Source organism: Eriocheir sinensis, chromosome 11 (assembly GCF_024679095.1).
Source record: "Eriocheir sinensis breed Jianghai 21 chromosome 11, ASM2467909v1, whole genome shotgun sequence".
Lineage (NCBI taxonomy): Eukaryota > Metazoa > Arthropoda > Malacostraca > Decapoda > Varunidae > Eriocheir > Eriocheir sinensis.
Window position 1 is genome coordinate 23,757,247 of NC_066519.1, and position 18,910 is coordinate 23,776,156.

At 44.8% G+C, this 18,910-nt stretch overlaps 1 protein-coding gene across 1 annotated transcript in view; it reads right to left on the minus strand.

The window, feature by feature from the left end:
• LOC126997076 (trace amine-associated receptor 8c-like) overlaps positions 1 to 18,910 on the minus strand; it is a 64,454-nt gene that overhangs the window by 15,801 nt on the left and 29,743 nt on the right. Inside the window, exon 3 of the mRNA XM_050858125.1 lies at positions 7,198 to 7,440. Coding sequence (XP_050714082.1) covers positions 7,198 to 7,440 — 243 coding nt within the window. The remainder of the gene's footprint in view (positions 1 to 7,197; positions 7,441 to 18,910) is intronic.

The following is an 18,910-nucleotide window of genomic DNA, read 5'->3' on the forward strand; positions in this document are numbered from 1 at the left end:
TCGTAGGCAGGAGGAAATACAGACGAAGGAAGGCTGCTTGACATGTCTTTTTGTAAGGTTTGAGATTTGGAGTAGGCAAAAACATGTTCACGGGAGAGGCAACAGCTCTTCAATAAAGTTAAGAGTCTGCAGAGGCGATTATGGTGACTCAGTACGAACGCGCCTCTTCCCAGGTTCACGATCCCTCCACACACCTCACGACGCTCATTTCCCCGGGACAGACCACTCATCAGGTTAACAGTGCTTGCGGGAGGCAGTGGAGGTCTCAGAGGTTCCCGGAGTGTAATATCGATACACACCTGAGTTACCAGTGCTACCAACGTCGTAAATAACCTCCTTATATACCTGTGTATCTTCTCCTTTCAAGATTGTAACAGTTTTAATTCCATTTTACCTCAAATTCGGTCAACTCACTCAGTCTATCAATATTACCGAATACAAACCCTTCACCTACCGATACACAGCAGTCAGTCAGTCAGCCAGTCAGTCAGTCAAACAATCAGCCAATCAGTCAATCAATCAATTAATCAGTCAGTCAGTCAGTCAGTCAGTCAATCATTCAATTAATCAATCAGTCAGTCGGGTCAGTCACTTCACCCGTCAATTAAATAATCCAGCCGTCCACTTCATCTGGCAGGCGGGGGCTCAGAGGCACCAGTGGAGGTCAAACATTGATGAGCCGCGGCGTCAACATCTTGCAGGGTTGGAGGGTCACGGGTGGGAGGAGGGGGAGGAGGGGGGAGGGGGAGTCCTGGTAAATATCATGCAAAGTCATCACCAGCCTCTCATCACTTTGCCTCCTCCTCCTCCTCCTCCTCCTCCTCCTCCTCCTCCTCCTCCTTGTTTTTATTCTTCTTCTATCCCATCATTTCCTTCCATCCCTTCATTTTATCCTTCTTTCTTTCTTTCTTTCGTGTTCCATTGTTCTATATATTTTTCTTTCGTTCTTTTTTCTGTTTTTTTCTGTTTTTCTGTTTTTCTTTCTTTCTTTCTTTCTTTCTTTCTTTCATTCCTTCTCTCTCTCTCTCTCTCTCTCTCTCTCTCTCTCTCTCTCTCTCTCTCTCTCTCTCTCTCCCCCCCCCCCCGTCCTGACCTGGCCTCCTCCTCCACTCACTACCGCCCTTCAATCGCATTTCTTCTTTTTTCTCTCACTCGTCTTGCTTCATTTTTTTCTTTCTCCACCTCCTTCCTCTTTCTTCCTTTAGTTTTTTTCTTATTTTGCTTTCTTCTTCTTTTCCCTTCTCTCCTTTCATTCCCCTTTATTTATTTTCTCATTTCTGTTTTCCTGTTCTTTTCGCTGTACCATTCCTTCTTTCTCTTTCTTCTTTTCCTCCTTTTTCCTTCTTATCTTTATTTATCTGCCTCTTCCTCCCTTCGTTCCTCTCACTTCAGTACTCTCCCCCATTTTCTCTTTCTGTCACATTATTCCCTTCCTTTCTTCCCTCCTTCTCCTTTTCCAACCCTTTTTCTTTCTTTCCTTCTTTTTCCTTTTATTATTTTTTTTCGTTTCCTTCCTCCTCCTCCTCCTCCTCCTCCTTTTCCTGCCGCCTTCTTCAATTTCTTTTCCTCCTCTTACATTTTTGCCTCCTTCAATCATCTTTAATCTTCTATTCCCTTCTCCTGTCATTCTTCCTTGACTCTTCTTCCCTCCTTTCTCTTCCCGTCCCTTCCTCCATCTCCAACTACTTTCTTTTCTTCCTTTCATTTCCTCGTCCATCCCTCCATTCTCCCTCATTTTCCCTCCAACTTTCTTAATAATTTTCCTTTCCTCCTTTTCTTTCCCCTCTCCCCTCCTTCACCTCCTGCTGCTTTCCTCCCTTCCTTCCTCATCCTCTTCCGCTCCTCTCTCCTCTTCTATTCCTTCCTTCTTCCTCATTTTCCCTCCGACCTCTTAATTTTCTTTTCCTCTTTTTCTTTCCTCTCTTCCCTCCCTCACCTCCTGCTGCTTGCCTCCCTTCCTTCCTCATCCTCTTCCGTTCCTCTCCCAAGACCTTCCCTCCTTCTCCTCCTCTCAAGACCTTGCACGTTGCCGCTCAAAACCGCTTTGTGTGTGTTTAAATTTTTTCACCCCCAAAAGGGAATACCGCGATTGGGATGAATTATGGACCATGTTTTGCCTTCCGGGTTATATACTCGGCTCGAAGGTGTTCCGGTGATGGTGAATAATTGCGGCACTTCTGTAATTAGTGAAGATTTAGGTGGTGGTGGATGAGGAGGCTGAGGTGGGCGAACCGGGTATTGGTGAAGGCCCTCAGACCCAGACTTGACCCTCACAAAATTGACCCTCCCAAACTCGACTCTCAAATTCGACCCTCTCAAACTCGACCCTCTCAAAATCGACCCTCTCAAACTCGACCCTCTCAAACTCGACCCTCACAAACTCGACCCTCTCAAACTCGACCCTCTCAAACTCTTCCCTCTCAAATTCAAGCCTCTCAAACTCTACCCTCTCAAATTCGACCCTCTTAAACTCGGCCCTCTTAAATTCGACCCTCTCAAACTCGATCCTCTCAAATTCTACCCTCTCAAATTCGACCCTCTCAAACTCGACCTTCTCAAACTCGACCCTCTCAAACTCAACCCTCTCAAATTCGACCCTCTCAAATTCGACCCTCTCAAACTCGACCCTCTCAAACTCGACCCTCTCAAATTCGACCCTCTCAAACTCGACCCTCTCAAATTCGATCCTCACAAATTCAACCATCTCAAATTCGACCCTCTCAAACTCGACTCTCTCAAATTCGACCCTTTCAAACTCGACCCTTGTACTATCTCGCCCGAACACGAACTCGTCCTCCCAGTAATCATATTCGATACTCAAGATGTACTATTTCTATCTTGATGGTTGAGGGAAGGGTGACTGAAAGAGATCGAATCTCCTTACAATCTCTTTCAAAAGGTAAGCATCAGGACACTTCTCCATCCGAAATTGACCCTCTCTCTCTTAGCCTTCTCATTCTATTTTTTTTTACAGTAGCATTGCGTAGCGGTTTTTTTTTTCTTTATGTTTTACCATTGAGCTGCTTTCTCTGCTGTAAAGAAATAAAGAAACATCAAAACAAAAGTGTTAAATTGAAGAAGAAAAAATCGATTAATATCATTGCTTCAAGGACTTATTTGTTTCTTTGTTTTGCCTTTGAGCTGTTTCCTGTGCTTTGAAAAATAAACATCAAAACAAAAGAAAAATATTAGATTAAAGAAGAAAAAGATCAATTAATATCTCTCTGAAGCCTTTGTCTGAATCAGTGTTGATATGCGTAAGTAATTAATAAAGCGCAATAAAGAGTAAAATATATACATAACGAAATACCGAGAATACCGGGGCCGTAAAACAATGAAACGACTCAGTAATCTGTCGCAAGAAATGTGATGATAGTCGAGATCAAGGAAGGATTTAGGTTCCAATGCCTCTTAATCTCAATCGCTTTTCGTTTATATTTATTCCAGACTGAAATTCTTGTTCGATGATTCCTCGAAATTAGAAATGCTACAAATGATGAATAAAACATGATTGGCGTCTTCCTGTTGATGGGAGTGATGCTTTGAGTGGTGCAGAGGATGTGGTATTCATGGAAGGCTCAGCACACACACACACACACACACACACACACACACACACACACACACACACACACACACACACACACACACACACACACACACACACACACACACACACACACACACACACACACATGAAGTGAGTCTGTTTTTTCAGAATATCTCAAAGGCAAAAGTGAAAATAATAATTAATAAACAGACACATAGCATTAAAAAGAATGGAAGTAACTAACAAAGAGAGAATGAACGAATAAATAGATAAATTACTATTTAGTTAACTGAACACAGCAAAATAGTGGAGAATAAGTCTAACTGATCAAGTTTTCATCGTCAGCAACATGTGAAAGGCAATACCAACACCCTCTTCGCCTCCTCCCGATAACAGTTTGCACTGTGTTGCGTGTTAGTTGTGTTGTCAGGTCACTTGGTCACCTAAACTCACATCTGAGCTACCTGGACAACCCTCCCATCTCCCTTCCTCGCCTTCCTCCCCTCACCCAGCACACCGCCCGGCCCCTACCAGGGGCCACTCCGCGGAGGATGCGTGTGCCGGGCTGGCGGGGCTGGCGGGGCTCCGTGCAGGCCCCGTTACTGCGTGTAACCTTTGTAGGCTAAGGTTGGGCCGGCGCGGGGGAGGGACGGAGAGATATACAAAACATTGTGTTTTGTTTTTATTGCGGCCAAGAGTTGTTTTCCTGGTGGCGGAGGGGCCAGCGGCGGCACATGTGTGGACGGGAAGGTGGCGCGCCGCCCCCGCCGCCACGTCAGATACTGCCACTGCCACGCTGGCATAGCGAGGTGATGTGTGTGTGTGTGTGTGTGTGTGTGTGTGTGTGTGTGTGTGTGTATCTATATCTGTCTCTATCTATCTATCTATATCTATATCTATATCTATCTATTTTTATATATATATATATATATATATATATATATATATATATATATATATATATATATATATATATATATATATATGGAGCGATCGTTTGTTGCGGAAGGAAATGGTCCATTAGTGGCGGCGTGGATCCATTGTTTGTGTGCGGTAATCCCGCCACATAACGCTGAGCCGCACAATCCCCGCCGCGTGGGGCGCCGCTCGTCGCCTCGCCTCGGCCACCGCCGGAAGTTGTTACCTGGCCATCGATTCCTCGCGTGCAGGCGTGAGCCTCCCCGGGGCCTGAGGGGGTGGGCAGGGCGTGCAAGTCGTCAAGTTCTCGCTATAGTATATGTGCAGCAGAGACGTGGGTGTATGGGTGTGGAGGCCGGGGGCTGATGTTCTGCCTTGAGGCACACGTCGCCAGACCACCAAGACATACAGTCCGCCCGCCCTGGGGAGGGCGGTGCTCCTGGTGGAGATCACGTGGCTCGGGTCACGGAGCCGCGCCCAAGTTCCTGATAACGAAGGGGCGAGTGTCTGTGTCACCGAGACCTCACCAGGACGAGCGTCTCAACTTCTCTCGCCGCCAGTAATTGCGGCGAGGCGACATTGACGAGCAAGGATCAAAGCCGCGGAGTTTCTCGCTCAGATATCAAAAGTCTCGCCGCAGATTTATGCTCAAAACTTTGAAAAAATGAAAATTTATGTCGCTCAGAACAAAGGAGCCGCATGAAGGCAAGGACTGAGTCAGGACGGAACCAAGGATGAAACGGTGGTAGGACACAGACACATTTCTCTCCCCTGACATAGTAGCAGGAAAGACAGACACGTTCTCTCTCTCTCTCTCTCTCTCTCTCTCTCTCTATCTATCTATCTATCTATCTTATTGTGTGTAACAGTAGCAGGAAATACAGCCGTCAGAAGTCTTCTTCCCCTTCCTCTCAGAGTCCAAAGTCGTCCGGGGACCTTCTGTGTCTGGGGGCACCATCTGGCCGTCGCCACCTCGCCACCACACGGCCACCACGGATCCCACCGCGCGGGAAGGAGCGACGTTAGGAGGGCTCAGGGAGGCTTAAGAGACTCGTCTTGATTATCCCTTAGTTAGACACGTATTTGGCCGTTCTGAGGATATGTTTCGTCTCCTCTGCATCCGTAAAGACTTTTTTCCTCAAGATATAAGGGGCGCAGCAGAACACTTTACAAGATTGCAGGAACAAGGTGAAGATGGCGGCGCCGTGACGTAAGGCGGGTGGCATCGCTCCCCCTTAAGACACACTAGCGGCGGCCCCGAGGCGTGGAGGCGCGGTTGAGGGCACGAGACCTTCCCTGACTTGTGACACAGCGAGCACGGCCGCCGCTCAATTCCCGTGTTGCTCGCTCTTGTGTGGCGCTAGACGGCCCTTACACGATCAATGCCTCGCCACTCGTCCAACAAATGCGCCACTGCGGAAGCTTGAGTCTTCCCGCTCCTTGAATGTATCTTTGAGCACCGCCACCGCTGGGCCCTCGTCGCCCCTCGCCAGGAAGGCCAACAAGAAAGGACGAGGCGGGTGTACTAGACGACCCGCCCTGCTGCTGCTCAGACAGTTTCGTGCCAAGTTAAGCAGAGTAACGGGACACCCAAGATTTGGAAGCGTGGGATGCTCTGTTCTTTACCTTCCTTGTCTCTCTACTTTCTCGGCGTAACAAATCTTTCTATTATGCTTTCCCTGTTTCTGTCTTTCGTCCCAAGTTGATCAGAGTAACGCAACACCCAAGATATGGAAGCGTGGAATACTTAATTTGTTTTCCTTGTGTTGCTATTTTCTCAACGCCACACGTTTTTCTTTTTTACCCTCCTTGATTTCTGTCTCTCGTGACAAGTTGAGCAAAGCAACGCAACAGCTAAGACTTGAGAAGTTTTGGAAGCACGTGATACTTTCCTCTTTACTTTACGCATGTACTTTCCCAACATTTCCAGCAACCTAAGCAGAGACACAGATTACCTAAGATTTGAGAAGTTTGGGAGAGAGGGAAACTTTCTTCATTACCTTCCTTACGCAGCTACTTTTCAGTTTCATGCCACTCAAACAAAACCGGGTTACGCAGCACCTAAGACTGTAAGACTGGGACACATTCTTTTATATCTTTCTTATGTGGCAACTTTCACCGCTGCCTCGAGTTCCTTCGCATTTGTATTCATAGTCTCGCGGTGCCACACGACTGTCCGGCAAATTTCTCACGTGTCCTCGTGGGAATTCACGCCTTACGCTACCATTGCACTCCCTTCCTCGCTCTTGCTGTCCACCCGCTAGTGTTTGCATCGTGGACCTTGATGTTTTTTTGCATTCTAAACATAATGGATCAAAGACAGCACTCGTATACAAAACACTCAAAACAAATATATACAACAGAAAGAAACATCGGAAGCAAAGGCAGATGCGTGGTCTGTTTGTCTTCATACGACGCACTGTAAAGGTGAGGTAGAGTAAGAAAAGTACGCTATAGCTGTGCATGGCGACGGAAGGATGAACAGTTAGGTGGGCTGCACGTCGTCTGCCCAGACCGGGACTCGAACCCAGGCCCGTGGATTCGCTGTTAGGGACGCAACCACTGTACCCAGAGGCGCACTGTCCTAGACTTCATTGTATTCCTATAAAAAAATAGTACCACATGAAATCTACTGCAACATCACAGGGTAAGAAATGCTGCCTTAGAGGGTTAAAATCTCTCGTAACCCTCTCCCCCCGTCCCCCCAACACACATACACACGTACTCACCGGCCTGGAGGCGTGGCTGCTGTACTTTGCCGGGTGCAGCAGGCAGCAGTACCGGTCCAGGGCGAGGAGGGACAGCGTGACGGCGGCCTGGTGGTGCAGGAGGGGCAGCAGCAGGGCTTGTCCGGCGCACAGCAGAGGCGGGTACGGCCAGCAGTGGTAGAGGCTCGGGTACACACTCAGAGGCACAACCACGAGGCCCTTGGCGAGGTCACACACGCCCAGGGAGGTCAGGAGGTACCGAGGCTGGGGGGGAAGAAGAGGAATATACAGGTTATTAAGGTGAAGGAAGAGAAAAACGAGATAGATAAATAGAAAGATACAGATAGATAGATAGAGAAATATAGATAGATAGATAATAGATAGATAGACACACAAAGCGAAAGAGAGAGAGAGAGAGAGAGAGAGAGAGAGAGAGAGAGAGAGAGAGAGAGAGAGAGAGAGAGAGAGAGAGAGAGAGAGAGAGAGAGAGAGAGAGAGAGAGAGAGAGAGAGAGAGAGAGAGAGAGAGAGAGAGAGAGAGAGAGAGAGAGAGAGAAATACAAATCCCATTCGGTATATTTCATGGTTCATTAAACTCACATTCGGAAGTTGGGCTCAAGACAAATCTGTTTTAGAATCAGTCACTTTGCATTTGGTGTGACGAAGAGGAGGAGGAGGAGGAGGAGGAGGAGGAGGGAAGTGATAAGAGACAACAGGGAGGAGTAAGGAAGTAACGGACGAGTGAAAGGAGCATCAGAGAGAGAGAGAGAGAGAGAGAGAGAGAGAGAGAGAGAGAGAGAGAGAGAGAGAGAGAGAGAGAGAGAGAGAGAGAGAAGGCGTACATCTGTCTTGGTCATAGTGAAATCGGGGGGAAACAACCGAAGACTTTAACAATATATAATCACTTCAAACTCTTGTCATATTTGTGGGAGTAATGGAAGAAGGGCGTACGTCTGTTTTGGCCAAAGTGAAATCGGATGGTAGGAACCGTAGACTTAAACAACAAATAATAACTACAAACTTTTGTCATATTTGTGGGAGTAATGCAAAAAGAGCGTACGTCTGTTTTGGGCATAGTGAAATCGGGGGAAAACAACCGAAGACTTAAACAATATATAATAACTTCAAACTTTTGTCATATTTGTGGGAGTAATGCAAAAAGCGAGTACGTCTGTTTTGGTCATAGTGAAATTGGATGGCAAGAACCGTAGACTAAAACAACAAATAATAACTTCAAACTTTTCTCATATTGGCAGAGTCGCACGAAGCCGCGGAACAGATATGCAAAACGTCTGAAAAAGGAGAAAAGCGGGGAAATAAATCATCCACGCTTAGCTTCTTTAACTCACGAGATCTGCCTGAAGATGAAGACAGATGACCAGCGACACAGAGCAACGTAAGAAGTGCATAATACGAAAGCATAAACCATAATACCAAAATAATAAGAAAACATACAATATTACGTTAAGCAATGTCGTAGGGTAGTAACCGGCACGTAGATGAATTAAAATTGATGAGACTTTAAGAAATACACCCCCCAAAAAAACGCGATTCCCTTTATCATGAACACAAACCAAAAATAAACAATGAAATAAATAATAATGACAAAGAAAAAAACATACACCAAAAATAACACTACAACTAATAAAAGATAAAGAATGTGAGGAGATAAATCAATGAAAATCTATTAAGCAAAAAAAAAAAAAAAAAAAAAAAAAAACTTCTTTTACATCATCAACAACAACAACAACAACAAAACTTCAAGGTACTGTCTTTTATTGGAGCAGTGACAGTGTTTTATTCTTTTGTTTTTGCCCTTGAGATCTGCTTCCTTTACTGTAAAAAAAACCCACAATCAAACAAAACACACTCGCATATAAAGACGAGAAACAAACCTCGAGATCAGACACAAACACTTAACTAAACACGTATTCCCTTCCGCTATCCTTCCCCCTCAACACTTAAAGCAACGATGGCCGTGAAAATGAATAAAGAAAGGTAACGCAACGCGCATTAGAATCGCTAACCTTGGGGAGGGAGATTGAATGAGGCGGTGGACTGAGAACGAACAGCTGGGCGAGGTGATGAGAGGGAGGAAGAGGAAGAAGAGGAGGTGGAGGAGGAGGAGGAGGAGGAGGAGGAGCAGGTGAAAGAAGAAGAAGAAGAAGAAGAAGAAGAAGATGAAGATGAAGATGAAGATGAAGCAGAAGAAGAAGAAAACAACGAGTAGAAGAAGAAGAGGAAAAAGAAGATGATGATAATGATGATAGAGAAAGTGAGAATGAGAAGGATGTGAAGATGAGGAGGAGGAGGAGGTGAAAAAAATAAAAAACGAAAAAAAAAACGTTAGAGGAAGATAATTATGAAACAAGGAGAAGGAAGAAGAGAGGAGAGGAGGAGGAGGAGGAGGAAAGGAAGATAACAGAAGGAAGAGGAGGCAAAGGAAGGAAGTAGAGGAGGAGCAGGAGAAAGAGAAAGAATATGTAAAATAGTAAAAATAACAAAACAAATAATGAAGAAAGCAATAAAAAAAATAGGTACCACCAGAAGAAAAGGAAGAAGAGAAACAGCAGAAGGAAGAGGAAAAAAGAAGAAATAAAGGAAAAGAGGAGGAATGAACAAAAAGAAATGCTGTAAAAAAAGTAAAAGAAAAACTGTAAAAAAATCGTAAAGGAAAAAATGCAAAAAAAGAATGTAAAAGAAAACTGAATCACGCGAACACAAACGAAAACTACAAAGAAGATAAAAAGAAATAACCCTACACGCCACTCATTCACCCCCCCTGCCCCTCACCCTCACCCCACTCTCCCCTACCCACCCCCACCCATACACTGACGAGGGGAAGGTCACTGTTTACGGAATCAATACCCGGAAAGAGGAAAAAATACGCCAATCCTCACCGTTTATCAGGCCAGCGAGGGGACCCAAAGCGTTAGCCTGACACACGAGTTGCCGGCCACCCAACCCCCGCCCCACCGACACACAATGAGGGGCCGCTGGGGAGGATTGGGGAGGGACTGGGGAAGCGGCGAAAGACAAGAGAAGCTAGAATAGACTGTGAGGTTGGGGAAAGGTTAAAAAAGGTTTGGGAAGATTATGGAGGACTAAGAAAACCGGAAAAGGCAAGAAGGGACTAGAAAGGAGTGCATATAGTTGTGGAAAGTCTACAAACGGCGCAAAAAGGTATAGGAGGGCTGGGTGGAAGCTGGGAATGCGAGAAATGGTAGGAGGTGACTAAAAGCACTGCGTATAGTTTAAGATAGAAGGATAAGATTTGGAAAGACTGGGGAGGTACTGGAAAAACGACGAAAGACAAGAGGGGAGGAGATAGGAAAACTAAGAAAGACGAAAAAAGGAATAGAAAAGATTGCATAAGACTAGATAAAGTTTGGGAAAGTTAGCATGGACTGGGGAGCAGAAAAGTCTTAAGGAGATTGAAAAGCACTGCGTAAGGTTTGAGAAAGAAGACTTGGAAAGACTAGGAGGAACCAGGGAAGTTGGGAAGGACTAAAGGAGACTAGAAAAGATTGAATAAGATTATGGAAAGGCTAGAAAAGACTATACGGCTAGGAAAGGTAAGGGAAAATTGTGGAGGACTGGGAGGGCTAAAAAGGACTAAAAAGGATTGCATAAGATTGAAAAAAGTCTAGGAAAGGCTTACGAAGACTAGAAAGGACTGGGGAAAACTGGAAAACGCAGAAGGGGGCTACAAATGATTGGGGAAGGTTGTAGAAAAGCTAAAAAGGTTTGGTAAGATTGTGGAAGACTGGGAAAATTGAGAAAGGCTAAAGACGACTAAAAAGAACTGGGAAAGACTGGAGGAGGACTAGGAAAGGTAAAAAAGACTGAGGTACTTTTGGGAGGACTGGAAAGGGCAGAAGAGGACTGAAAAGGACTGGTGAAATGTTACTGAAAGCCTAGAAAAGAGGTTTGGGAAGATTGGAAAGGACTGAGGAAAACTACAAAAGGCTGAAGTAGAGTAAAAATGACTAGGATAGAATGGCTAGAAGAGGTTAGGGACGATTGGAAAGGACTGAGGAAAACTGGAAAAGGCTGAAGTGGAGTAAAAATGACTAGGATAAAATGACTAGAAAAGATTAGGGAAGATTGGAAAGGACTGAGGAAAACAGGAAAAGGCTGAAGTGGAGTAAAAATGACTAGGATAAAATGGCTAGAAAAGATTAGGGAAGATTGGGAAGGACTGAGAAAAATGAAAAAAAGACGGAAGGGACTGAAAAGGACTAGGGTTGATTGTAGAAAAGAAGACTGAAAAAGAACTGGGAATGCTGTAATAGGCAAGAGACTAGAGAGGACGGCTTAAGGTTGGTCAATACCTAGAAAACTTTGGGGAAGTTTGCCGAGAACTGAGGAAAACTGTGAAAGGCGGAAGATGGGGTAAAAACGACAGCGGAAGATTGGGGAAGGGCCAGGAAAGGTAAGAGATGACTGGCGAATAATGCAGAGGATTGAAAAGGGCAGACGTGAACAGCAAAGAACCGAGTAAGGTTGGGGAAAGGGCTAGAAGAAGTAAGGTAAGATCGGAGAATGATGAGGAGGATGAGAAAGGGCAGGAAGGGACTGAAAAGAACTGGGTAAGGTTGGGGAAAATCTGGGAAAGGTAAGTAAAGGTTAGAGAAGCCTGAGCAGAATTGTGAAGGAGTAAAAACGGCTTAGTGGGAGTAGAACGGGGAGGGGAATGGGACGGAGAGGTGTGGGACAGGGTGAAAAGGAATGGCTACAAGGCTCCAAAATGACCGAGTGGAAGGAGCAAGGGCAAGGAGGTGGAAGGGGGGCAGAGAGAAAGGAGAATGGACTGCTGGAATGGGTGGGGAGAGAGAGGAGTAAGGAGGGGTGGAAGTGGTGGAGAGGGCTGGGACGGGGTGGAGAAAGGAGGAGGGGGAAGAGGAAGGGTAGAAGAGGAAAGGAGGAAGCAGAAAAAAGAGAATGAAAGTAAGAGGAGGCAGAGGAAAAAGAGAATTAGCAATAAGAAGAAAATGAAAGCGTGAAACAATGGGTCAGCGGCAGGGGAAAGGTGCAGTGAGGAAGGAAAATGGAGGGGTGGAAAGGGTGGGGAGGGCTGTGGCGGGGTGGGGAGGAGTGAGGTGCGGTGGAAGGGGTGGAAGGGCTGGGGTTGGGTGGAAAGAGTCGTAATCCTGCAAAATAGTGGATCACTGCCACCGCCGACCACAAACACGACGAAACAAACAAATAAAACACTCACGCAGTTCATAACACGGCTATTAACAAGGGAGATTTGTGTGTGTGTGTGTGTGTGTGTGTGTGTGTGTGTGTGTGTGTGTACAACAACTTGACAGTAATCGGTGAATTCTGGTGACACACACACACACACACAGGGGGGGAGAGAGAGAGAGAGAGAGAGAGAGAGAGAGAGAGAGAGAGAGAGAGAGAGAGAGAGAGAGAGAGAGAGAGAGAGAGAGAGAGAGAGAGAGAGAGAGAGAGAGAGAGAGAGAGAGAGAGAGAGAGAGAGAGAGAGAGAGAGAGAGAGAGAGAGAGAGAGAGAGAGTGTAAAAGAGCGAGAGGAGAAGAGAGGGAGGAACGCAACAAAAAGAAAAAAGAAAAGATAGATTGTAAGAAGGAAAAGAATTAGTCGGAAGAGGAGGAAAAGGAGGACCACAAGAGGAGGAGGAGGAGGAGGAGGAGGAGGAGGAGGGCTACATCTCTCTCCGTAACGACCCACAGGAGGAAATGACTGGATCAATAAGAGGAGCAATTGTCTGTAGAGGTTGATGGCTGACTGACGAGCGACCTCTCTCTCTCTCTCTCTCTCTCTCTCACACACACACACACACACACACACACACTTTTATTTTCACTCATACCTTCCTTACTTCTAATTTTCACTTTTCTTTATCTTACCTTGCTTTATAATATTCTTTCAATCTTCCTTTCCCATTGTGTTCGTAAAAATATAACAAAACGCAGCATAACAACCCTTTATTTTGTTTCTCCCTTCCCTAAAACGATATCCCTTCAAATAGCCATTAAGTAAATAGAAACACAAACAGGTAAAACAGTAACTCATTCACTAACTACAAACTAACTTAAGGACGAAGTAACAAAGGAAAAGTGAAAATAAGTAACGATCTGTATATCAACAATTTTCCAAGTTCTTTATCGACGTTCGGCCATCTTTAGCATTTACATTCACTAACTCACTAACTCACTCATTAACCAACTATCTAACTCACGGACGAAATAACATCTTAAAGAGAACGGGAAATCAAATAACGATCAATATAATAATTTTCTAAGAGCATCCTACAGTTTTCCTTTCCACACTCGGTCACCATCAACATTTACATTTTTCTAACTCTCCTTCGTAACGCAACAAACACTAAAGCAACACACTAAGAAAACGTGAAATCAAATAACGATCAATATAATAATTTTCTGAGCATCCTACAGTTTTCTCTTTCCACACTCGGTCACCTTCAACAGTCATATTTTTCCTACCTCACCTTCGTAACGCAACAAACGCTAAAGCAACACAATAAGAAAACGTGAAATCAAATAACGATCAATATAATAATTTTCTGAGCATCCTACAGTTTTCTCTTTCCACACTCGGTCACCTTCAACAGTCACATTTTTCCTACCTCTCCTTCGTAACGCAACAAACACAATAAAGCATCACAATAAGAAAACGTGAAATCAAATAACGATCTAAGAGAACAATAATTTTCCACGAGCATCCTACAGTTTCCTCTTTCCACGGTCGGTCACCTTCAACATTCACATTTTTTTCCCCTCTCCTTCGTAATGCAACTAATCCCACGGGCCTCTTTCTGGACACGTATTTAGCCTTCCCATTAACACACGCTTCCTATCAGGCCACAGAAATAGTCCCCCGTAACCTTTTTTCCCTCCCACCTCTCATTTCCTTTCATCCCTGGATCTCCTCTCTCTCGCTTTCGGCCATCACCGCCAACGATTCCAGTTCGGGGAAGGGGAATAGCTGGGAGGGGTGGAATGGGCTAAAGGAGGAGGAGAGGAAAGGGATAGGGGGGTATAAAAGGTTGTAGGAAATGAAAAAGGTGTCGGGATGGGGGCGGGAGGGCAGGGGAAGGGGTAGAGTAGGAGGAAAGGGAAATATCTGAGAGGGGTGGGAATGGGATAAAGGGTAAGGAGACGGAAGGGATGGGAGAGTATAAAGGAATGTAGGAAATTAAGGGGAGTGTTGGGATGGGTGAGGAGGGGAAAAGGAAAGGGGTAAGGTAGTGGGAAGGGGAATATTGGAAAGGGGTGGGGATGGGATAAAGAGTAAGGAGAGGGAAGGGATGGGAGAGTACAAAGAACTGTGGGAAATGAAGGGGAGTGTCGGGATGGGTGTGGAAGGGAAAAGGGAAGGGGCAGGGTAGTGGGAAGGGGAATAGGAAAGGGGAGTGGGATAGGTGAAGAGGGGAAAGGGATGAGGAGGTATAAACGACTGTAGGGGGACTGTTGTCATGGGTGCGGGAGGGAATGGGAAGGGGCAGGGACAGCTGTACATAGCTTTCACAGGTGGGGTGTCGGGGAATCGAGGCTGAAAGAGGGAAGGAAAACGGTGAAGTGTAGTGAACGTGGTAAGGGAGACTTAACCAAAGCGAGCAATTACAGGGGTAGAACGAGAGACATGATGGGTGAGGGGAACGTGAAGTGGAGAGGAAAAGAGGAAAGGGATAGAGAGAGAGAGAGAAGTGAAAGAGGAAATAGAGGACACATCAATCGATTCGAGGAGTGGTAAGGAGATGAAGAGGTTAGTAAAAGAAAAGGAATAAAGGAGAGGGTGACGGGGGAACGAAATGCTACAGGGAATGAAATAAAAGGCGAGGGAAAATAGTTAATCAATGTGGAAAGGATGCAGATAGTAGAAAAGGAAAATGGAAGGGGAAAGAGAGAAGTTGAAGGAGATAAAGGAGGAACAAACAAAGTGAGAGGAAGATGAATGAATGAATGTGGAGGACGGGAAAGGGATTGAAAGGGACGAGAAAGGGAAGCGAAAGAGGACACGGAGAAGAGGGGTGGAAGAAGAGACAGAGGGATGAAATGATAATGGAAGAATGGGAAGGAATAAGAGGGAAGAGAAAATTAAAAACGAGAAGACAGTTGAGGGAAGAGAACACCAGATAAAGAGAGATGAAGGAAAAGAGTAGAGAATGGAAGGAGATTGAAAGGGACAAGAAGAGGGGAAATGAACAAGGAGAAGGGTGAAAAGAGAGACTTAGAACGTGATGAAAATAGAAAGATGGGAAGGAATAAGAGGAAGGAGATGGAGGAAAAAAAGAGTAGAAAGTGGAGGGAGGAGGATAACAGATGAAGAGACGGAGAAAAATGGAACGGAACGAAAGTGGAACGATGATGAGGAAAGAGAGAGAAGAAAAGGAGAAAATGGAAAACCCGGGAGGAAAACGAGGAGAAGGTAATTGGAGGGAGAAGTGGAAGAAAACATATGAAGAGGAAATGAAGATGAAGAGAAAGGAAGTAGAAGGGAGAAAGAGGGAGAAAATACACATGACAAAGAAAATGAAGAGAAAAGAAAGAGGAAAGAGTAAGAATAAAATAGAAGAGAAGAGAATGAAGGAAGAAAAAAGAGAGAGAGAGAGAGAGAGAGAGAGAGAGAGAGAGAGAGAGAGAGAGAGAGAGAGAGAGAGAGAGAGAGAGAGAGAGAGAGAGAGAGAGAGAGAGAGAGAGAGAGAGAGAGAGAGAGAGAGAGAGAGAGAGAGAGAGAGAGAGAGAGAGAGAGAGAGAGAGAGAGAGAGAGAGAGAGAGAGAGAGAGAGAGAGAGAGAGAGAGAGATCGGAAGATTAGGGGTTACTGAACAGGCAGCTTATAGTGTCCGCACTCCTATGTTATTCCCTGACTCGTTTCTTGTAAGAATAGTAATGACAGTATTGACGGCAACCTCTTTCAGCCTCATCCTCTACTTATTTTAGTTACATAATATTGGTGGGCACATTTTTGCTGATATGTTTAGTTCATGGTCTGCCTCCCTTACCGAGTTTGACAATGAGAGGAAGCTTGGATATGAATAAAAGGGAATGAAAGTCAGGTGGAGGTAACTCTCTCTCTCTCTCTCTCTCTCTGTTTGTCCCTTACTTGCACTACGTAATATTTTTCAGTTATATTTGTAAGTACACAATATACCTTTTTTTCCATTCAAAACCTTTTTTTTTATTTTTTACAGGAGGCTAGCGTTGATCAAAGAACTGGTCTAAATAATGTAAATGGGTGAAAATAAAAACAATCCCACAGCATACAGTTCTTAAAACAGTAACGCAAAGAGAAACAGAAAAAAAGTGAAAGATGAATAAAAAAATATTCGAAGTTTAAGAATGACGAGTGATGAGCGAAAAATGGGTAGCACTTTTCTCCCTAGCATTCTACAAACACCTTCACACCACCCATCCATCAGTCAATCAAGGGCTGTCACGCGCAGGCATCGAAGCAAACATGACATCCATCCCCCCCAAAAAAATAAATCACTGCCACTACCACTTTTTCGTGTGTGTGTGTGTGTGTGTGTGTGTGTGTGTGAGAGAGAGAGAGAGAGAGAGAGAGAGAGAGAGAGAGAGAGAGAGAGAGAGAGAGAGAGAGAGAGAGAGAGAGAGAGAGAGAGAGAGAGAGAGAGAGAGAGAGAGAGAGAGCGAGAGAGAGAGAGCGAGAGAGAGAGAGCGAGAGAGAGAGAGAGAGAGAGAGAGAGAGAGAGAGAGAGAGAGAGAGAGAGAGAGAGAGAGAGAGAGAGAGAGAGAGAGAGAGAGAAATGTGTGGGTGGGTGTTGATGGTAAATGTCTAGATTAGGAACCAACTCACACTGGTGGACGAGACTATTTTTTTCTGGTAGTTTTCGGTGTGTTATGAAATACTCTGCTAACTACATGTTTTTGTCGCAAATCATTAAATCATTAAAAAAATTTAAAAAAATATTTTCAAAGCGTGTTGAGCACCCGCCGCCCCCGCCGCAAAATAGCTCGCAGAGAGGTCCAACTTGGACACCCGAGGGTTTTGGGTGGGGGAGCGTATTTAAACTACTCCAACCGAACTTTTCATAACCTCCTAACCAGGGGGGGACCCCATGTGTATGCGACTTATTTCTGGGAGGAGGTATTTCTCGCAACACCGGCTGGGCCGCCGCCGCAGCCGACGCCAGAGGAAGCTACTCTTTCGTGAATATTATCCTCATTATTATTTGATATATTACGTATATATTATTATTTATTATCGTGACGTGGTGTGAGGATTTCTCTTATTGGAGCATCTGGCAACCCTACAGTCCTTCCTACCACCACCACCATGGCGGGCGTGGGCGGGCGCGACTGACGTAAATATTTACGACAATTTTTTTTTATATCACAAGAACGAGTGATTTTCGACGGCAAAGCAATACGGCAATGTGTTGTATGGACGCTAAAACCTTCATAGAGCACCAAGGCGTTCGTGGCTGTGAGTTGGACCCGAATCTGGACTAACACCGAGTTGAGCTGGCATGTCTGAGAGAGTTGAAATACTGCAGTGTCGAAGAATTAATAAAAAAATAAATCGACACGACAATGCGATGAAAAAAAAAAAACATTGCTAAGAAAGTTAAAGGAAATAATTGCGGCACTGAGTTACAATGTTCGTTTCTAGAGTTATGGTGGTATTTATATGTAATTATTCAGTTCATTCTTTTCTCTTTTCTTTTCTTTCCTTTTCATCCTCTTTCTCTTCTCTGTTATCATTGACATCATCATCTTTTTCTTCCACTTTATCATCATCGTCATCTTTATCATCATCATCATCATCATCATTATCATCAAAATCGCCTCTGTCCTCCGTCTTTTGTCGCCCCATTCATTTCTTCTCCTTCTTCCATTTTCATCACGTCCCTCTGTCTTTTCTTTCACCCTTCTCCGTGTCCTCCTTTGCTTCTTCTCTTCCTTTCCAGTCCTCTTCATATTCCCCACATTATTTATCTTTCTCTCGCCTTGTTTATTCCTCCTTCACATTATCCAATTCTCCTCTTTCCCTTTCACCTTCCTTTTCACTTAGTAAACTCGAACACGGTTACTTCAATACAAACTCAAGTCAATTACACCATTCACTTCATTCAAAACAATAGCAAACTCCGCCGCCGTCCCTCGCCGCCAGACACTCGGTGAGGCTGCCGTGGTTGAGGCTCTTCGTGGTGGCTGTTTGATTGCCTTTGTTTCAGGGCCACGCCGCGAAGTTTGGGCCATACGGTGTTTGTGGGGCCGGTGTGTATCTGCGTGTGTTTGTGTATGCTGCAATGTATCACTTAAGACTTCTGATATGTATATAGACGGTCATCTATTTTAGCATTTTCCTCTACTTCCTGTACATCATTTCTGTGAACAAAGATTGTTTTTTTTGTTCAGTTCTTAGTTTATCTCCACTACGGAGGATATTTGTGAGGGCGGTGTCTCTGTGTATGCTGCAATGTATCACCAGTAATACCCGAGACTACTGATATGTGTGTAGTATATTTATTACTCTACCCCTGTGTCCCTCCACGTATATAATTTTCTATAATCTATGTACTCTCGTCATTATTCTACTTCTTTCACTGCTTTCACTTTAATTTTCTCTACCTTAGCGTCTCAGGTGTTTAGGGGTTACTGAACAGGCAGCTTAGAGTGTCCGGACTCCTCTCTCATTACCTGACTCGGCTCTTGCAGTAATAGTAATGACAGTATTGCCGTCAATCTCTTTCACCATCATCCTCTACTTTTAGTTAC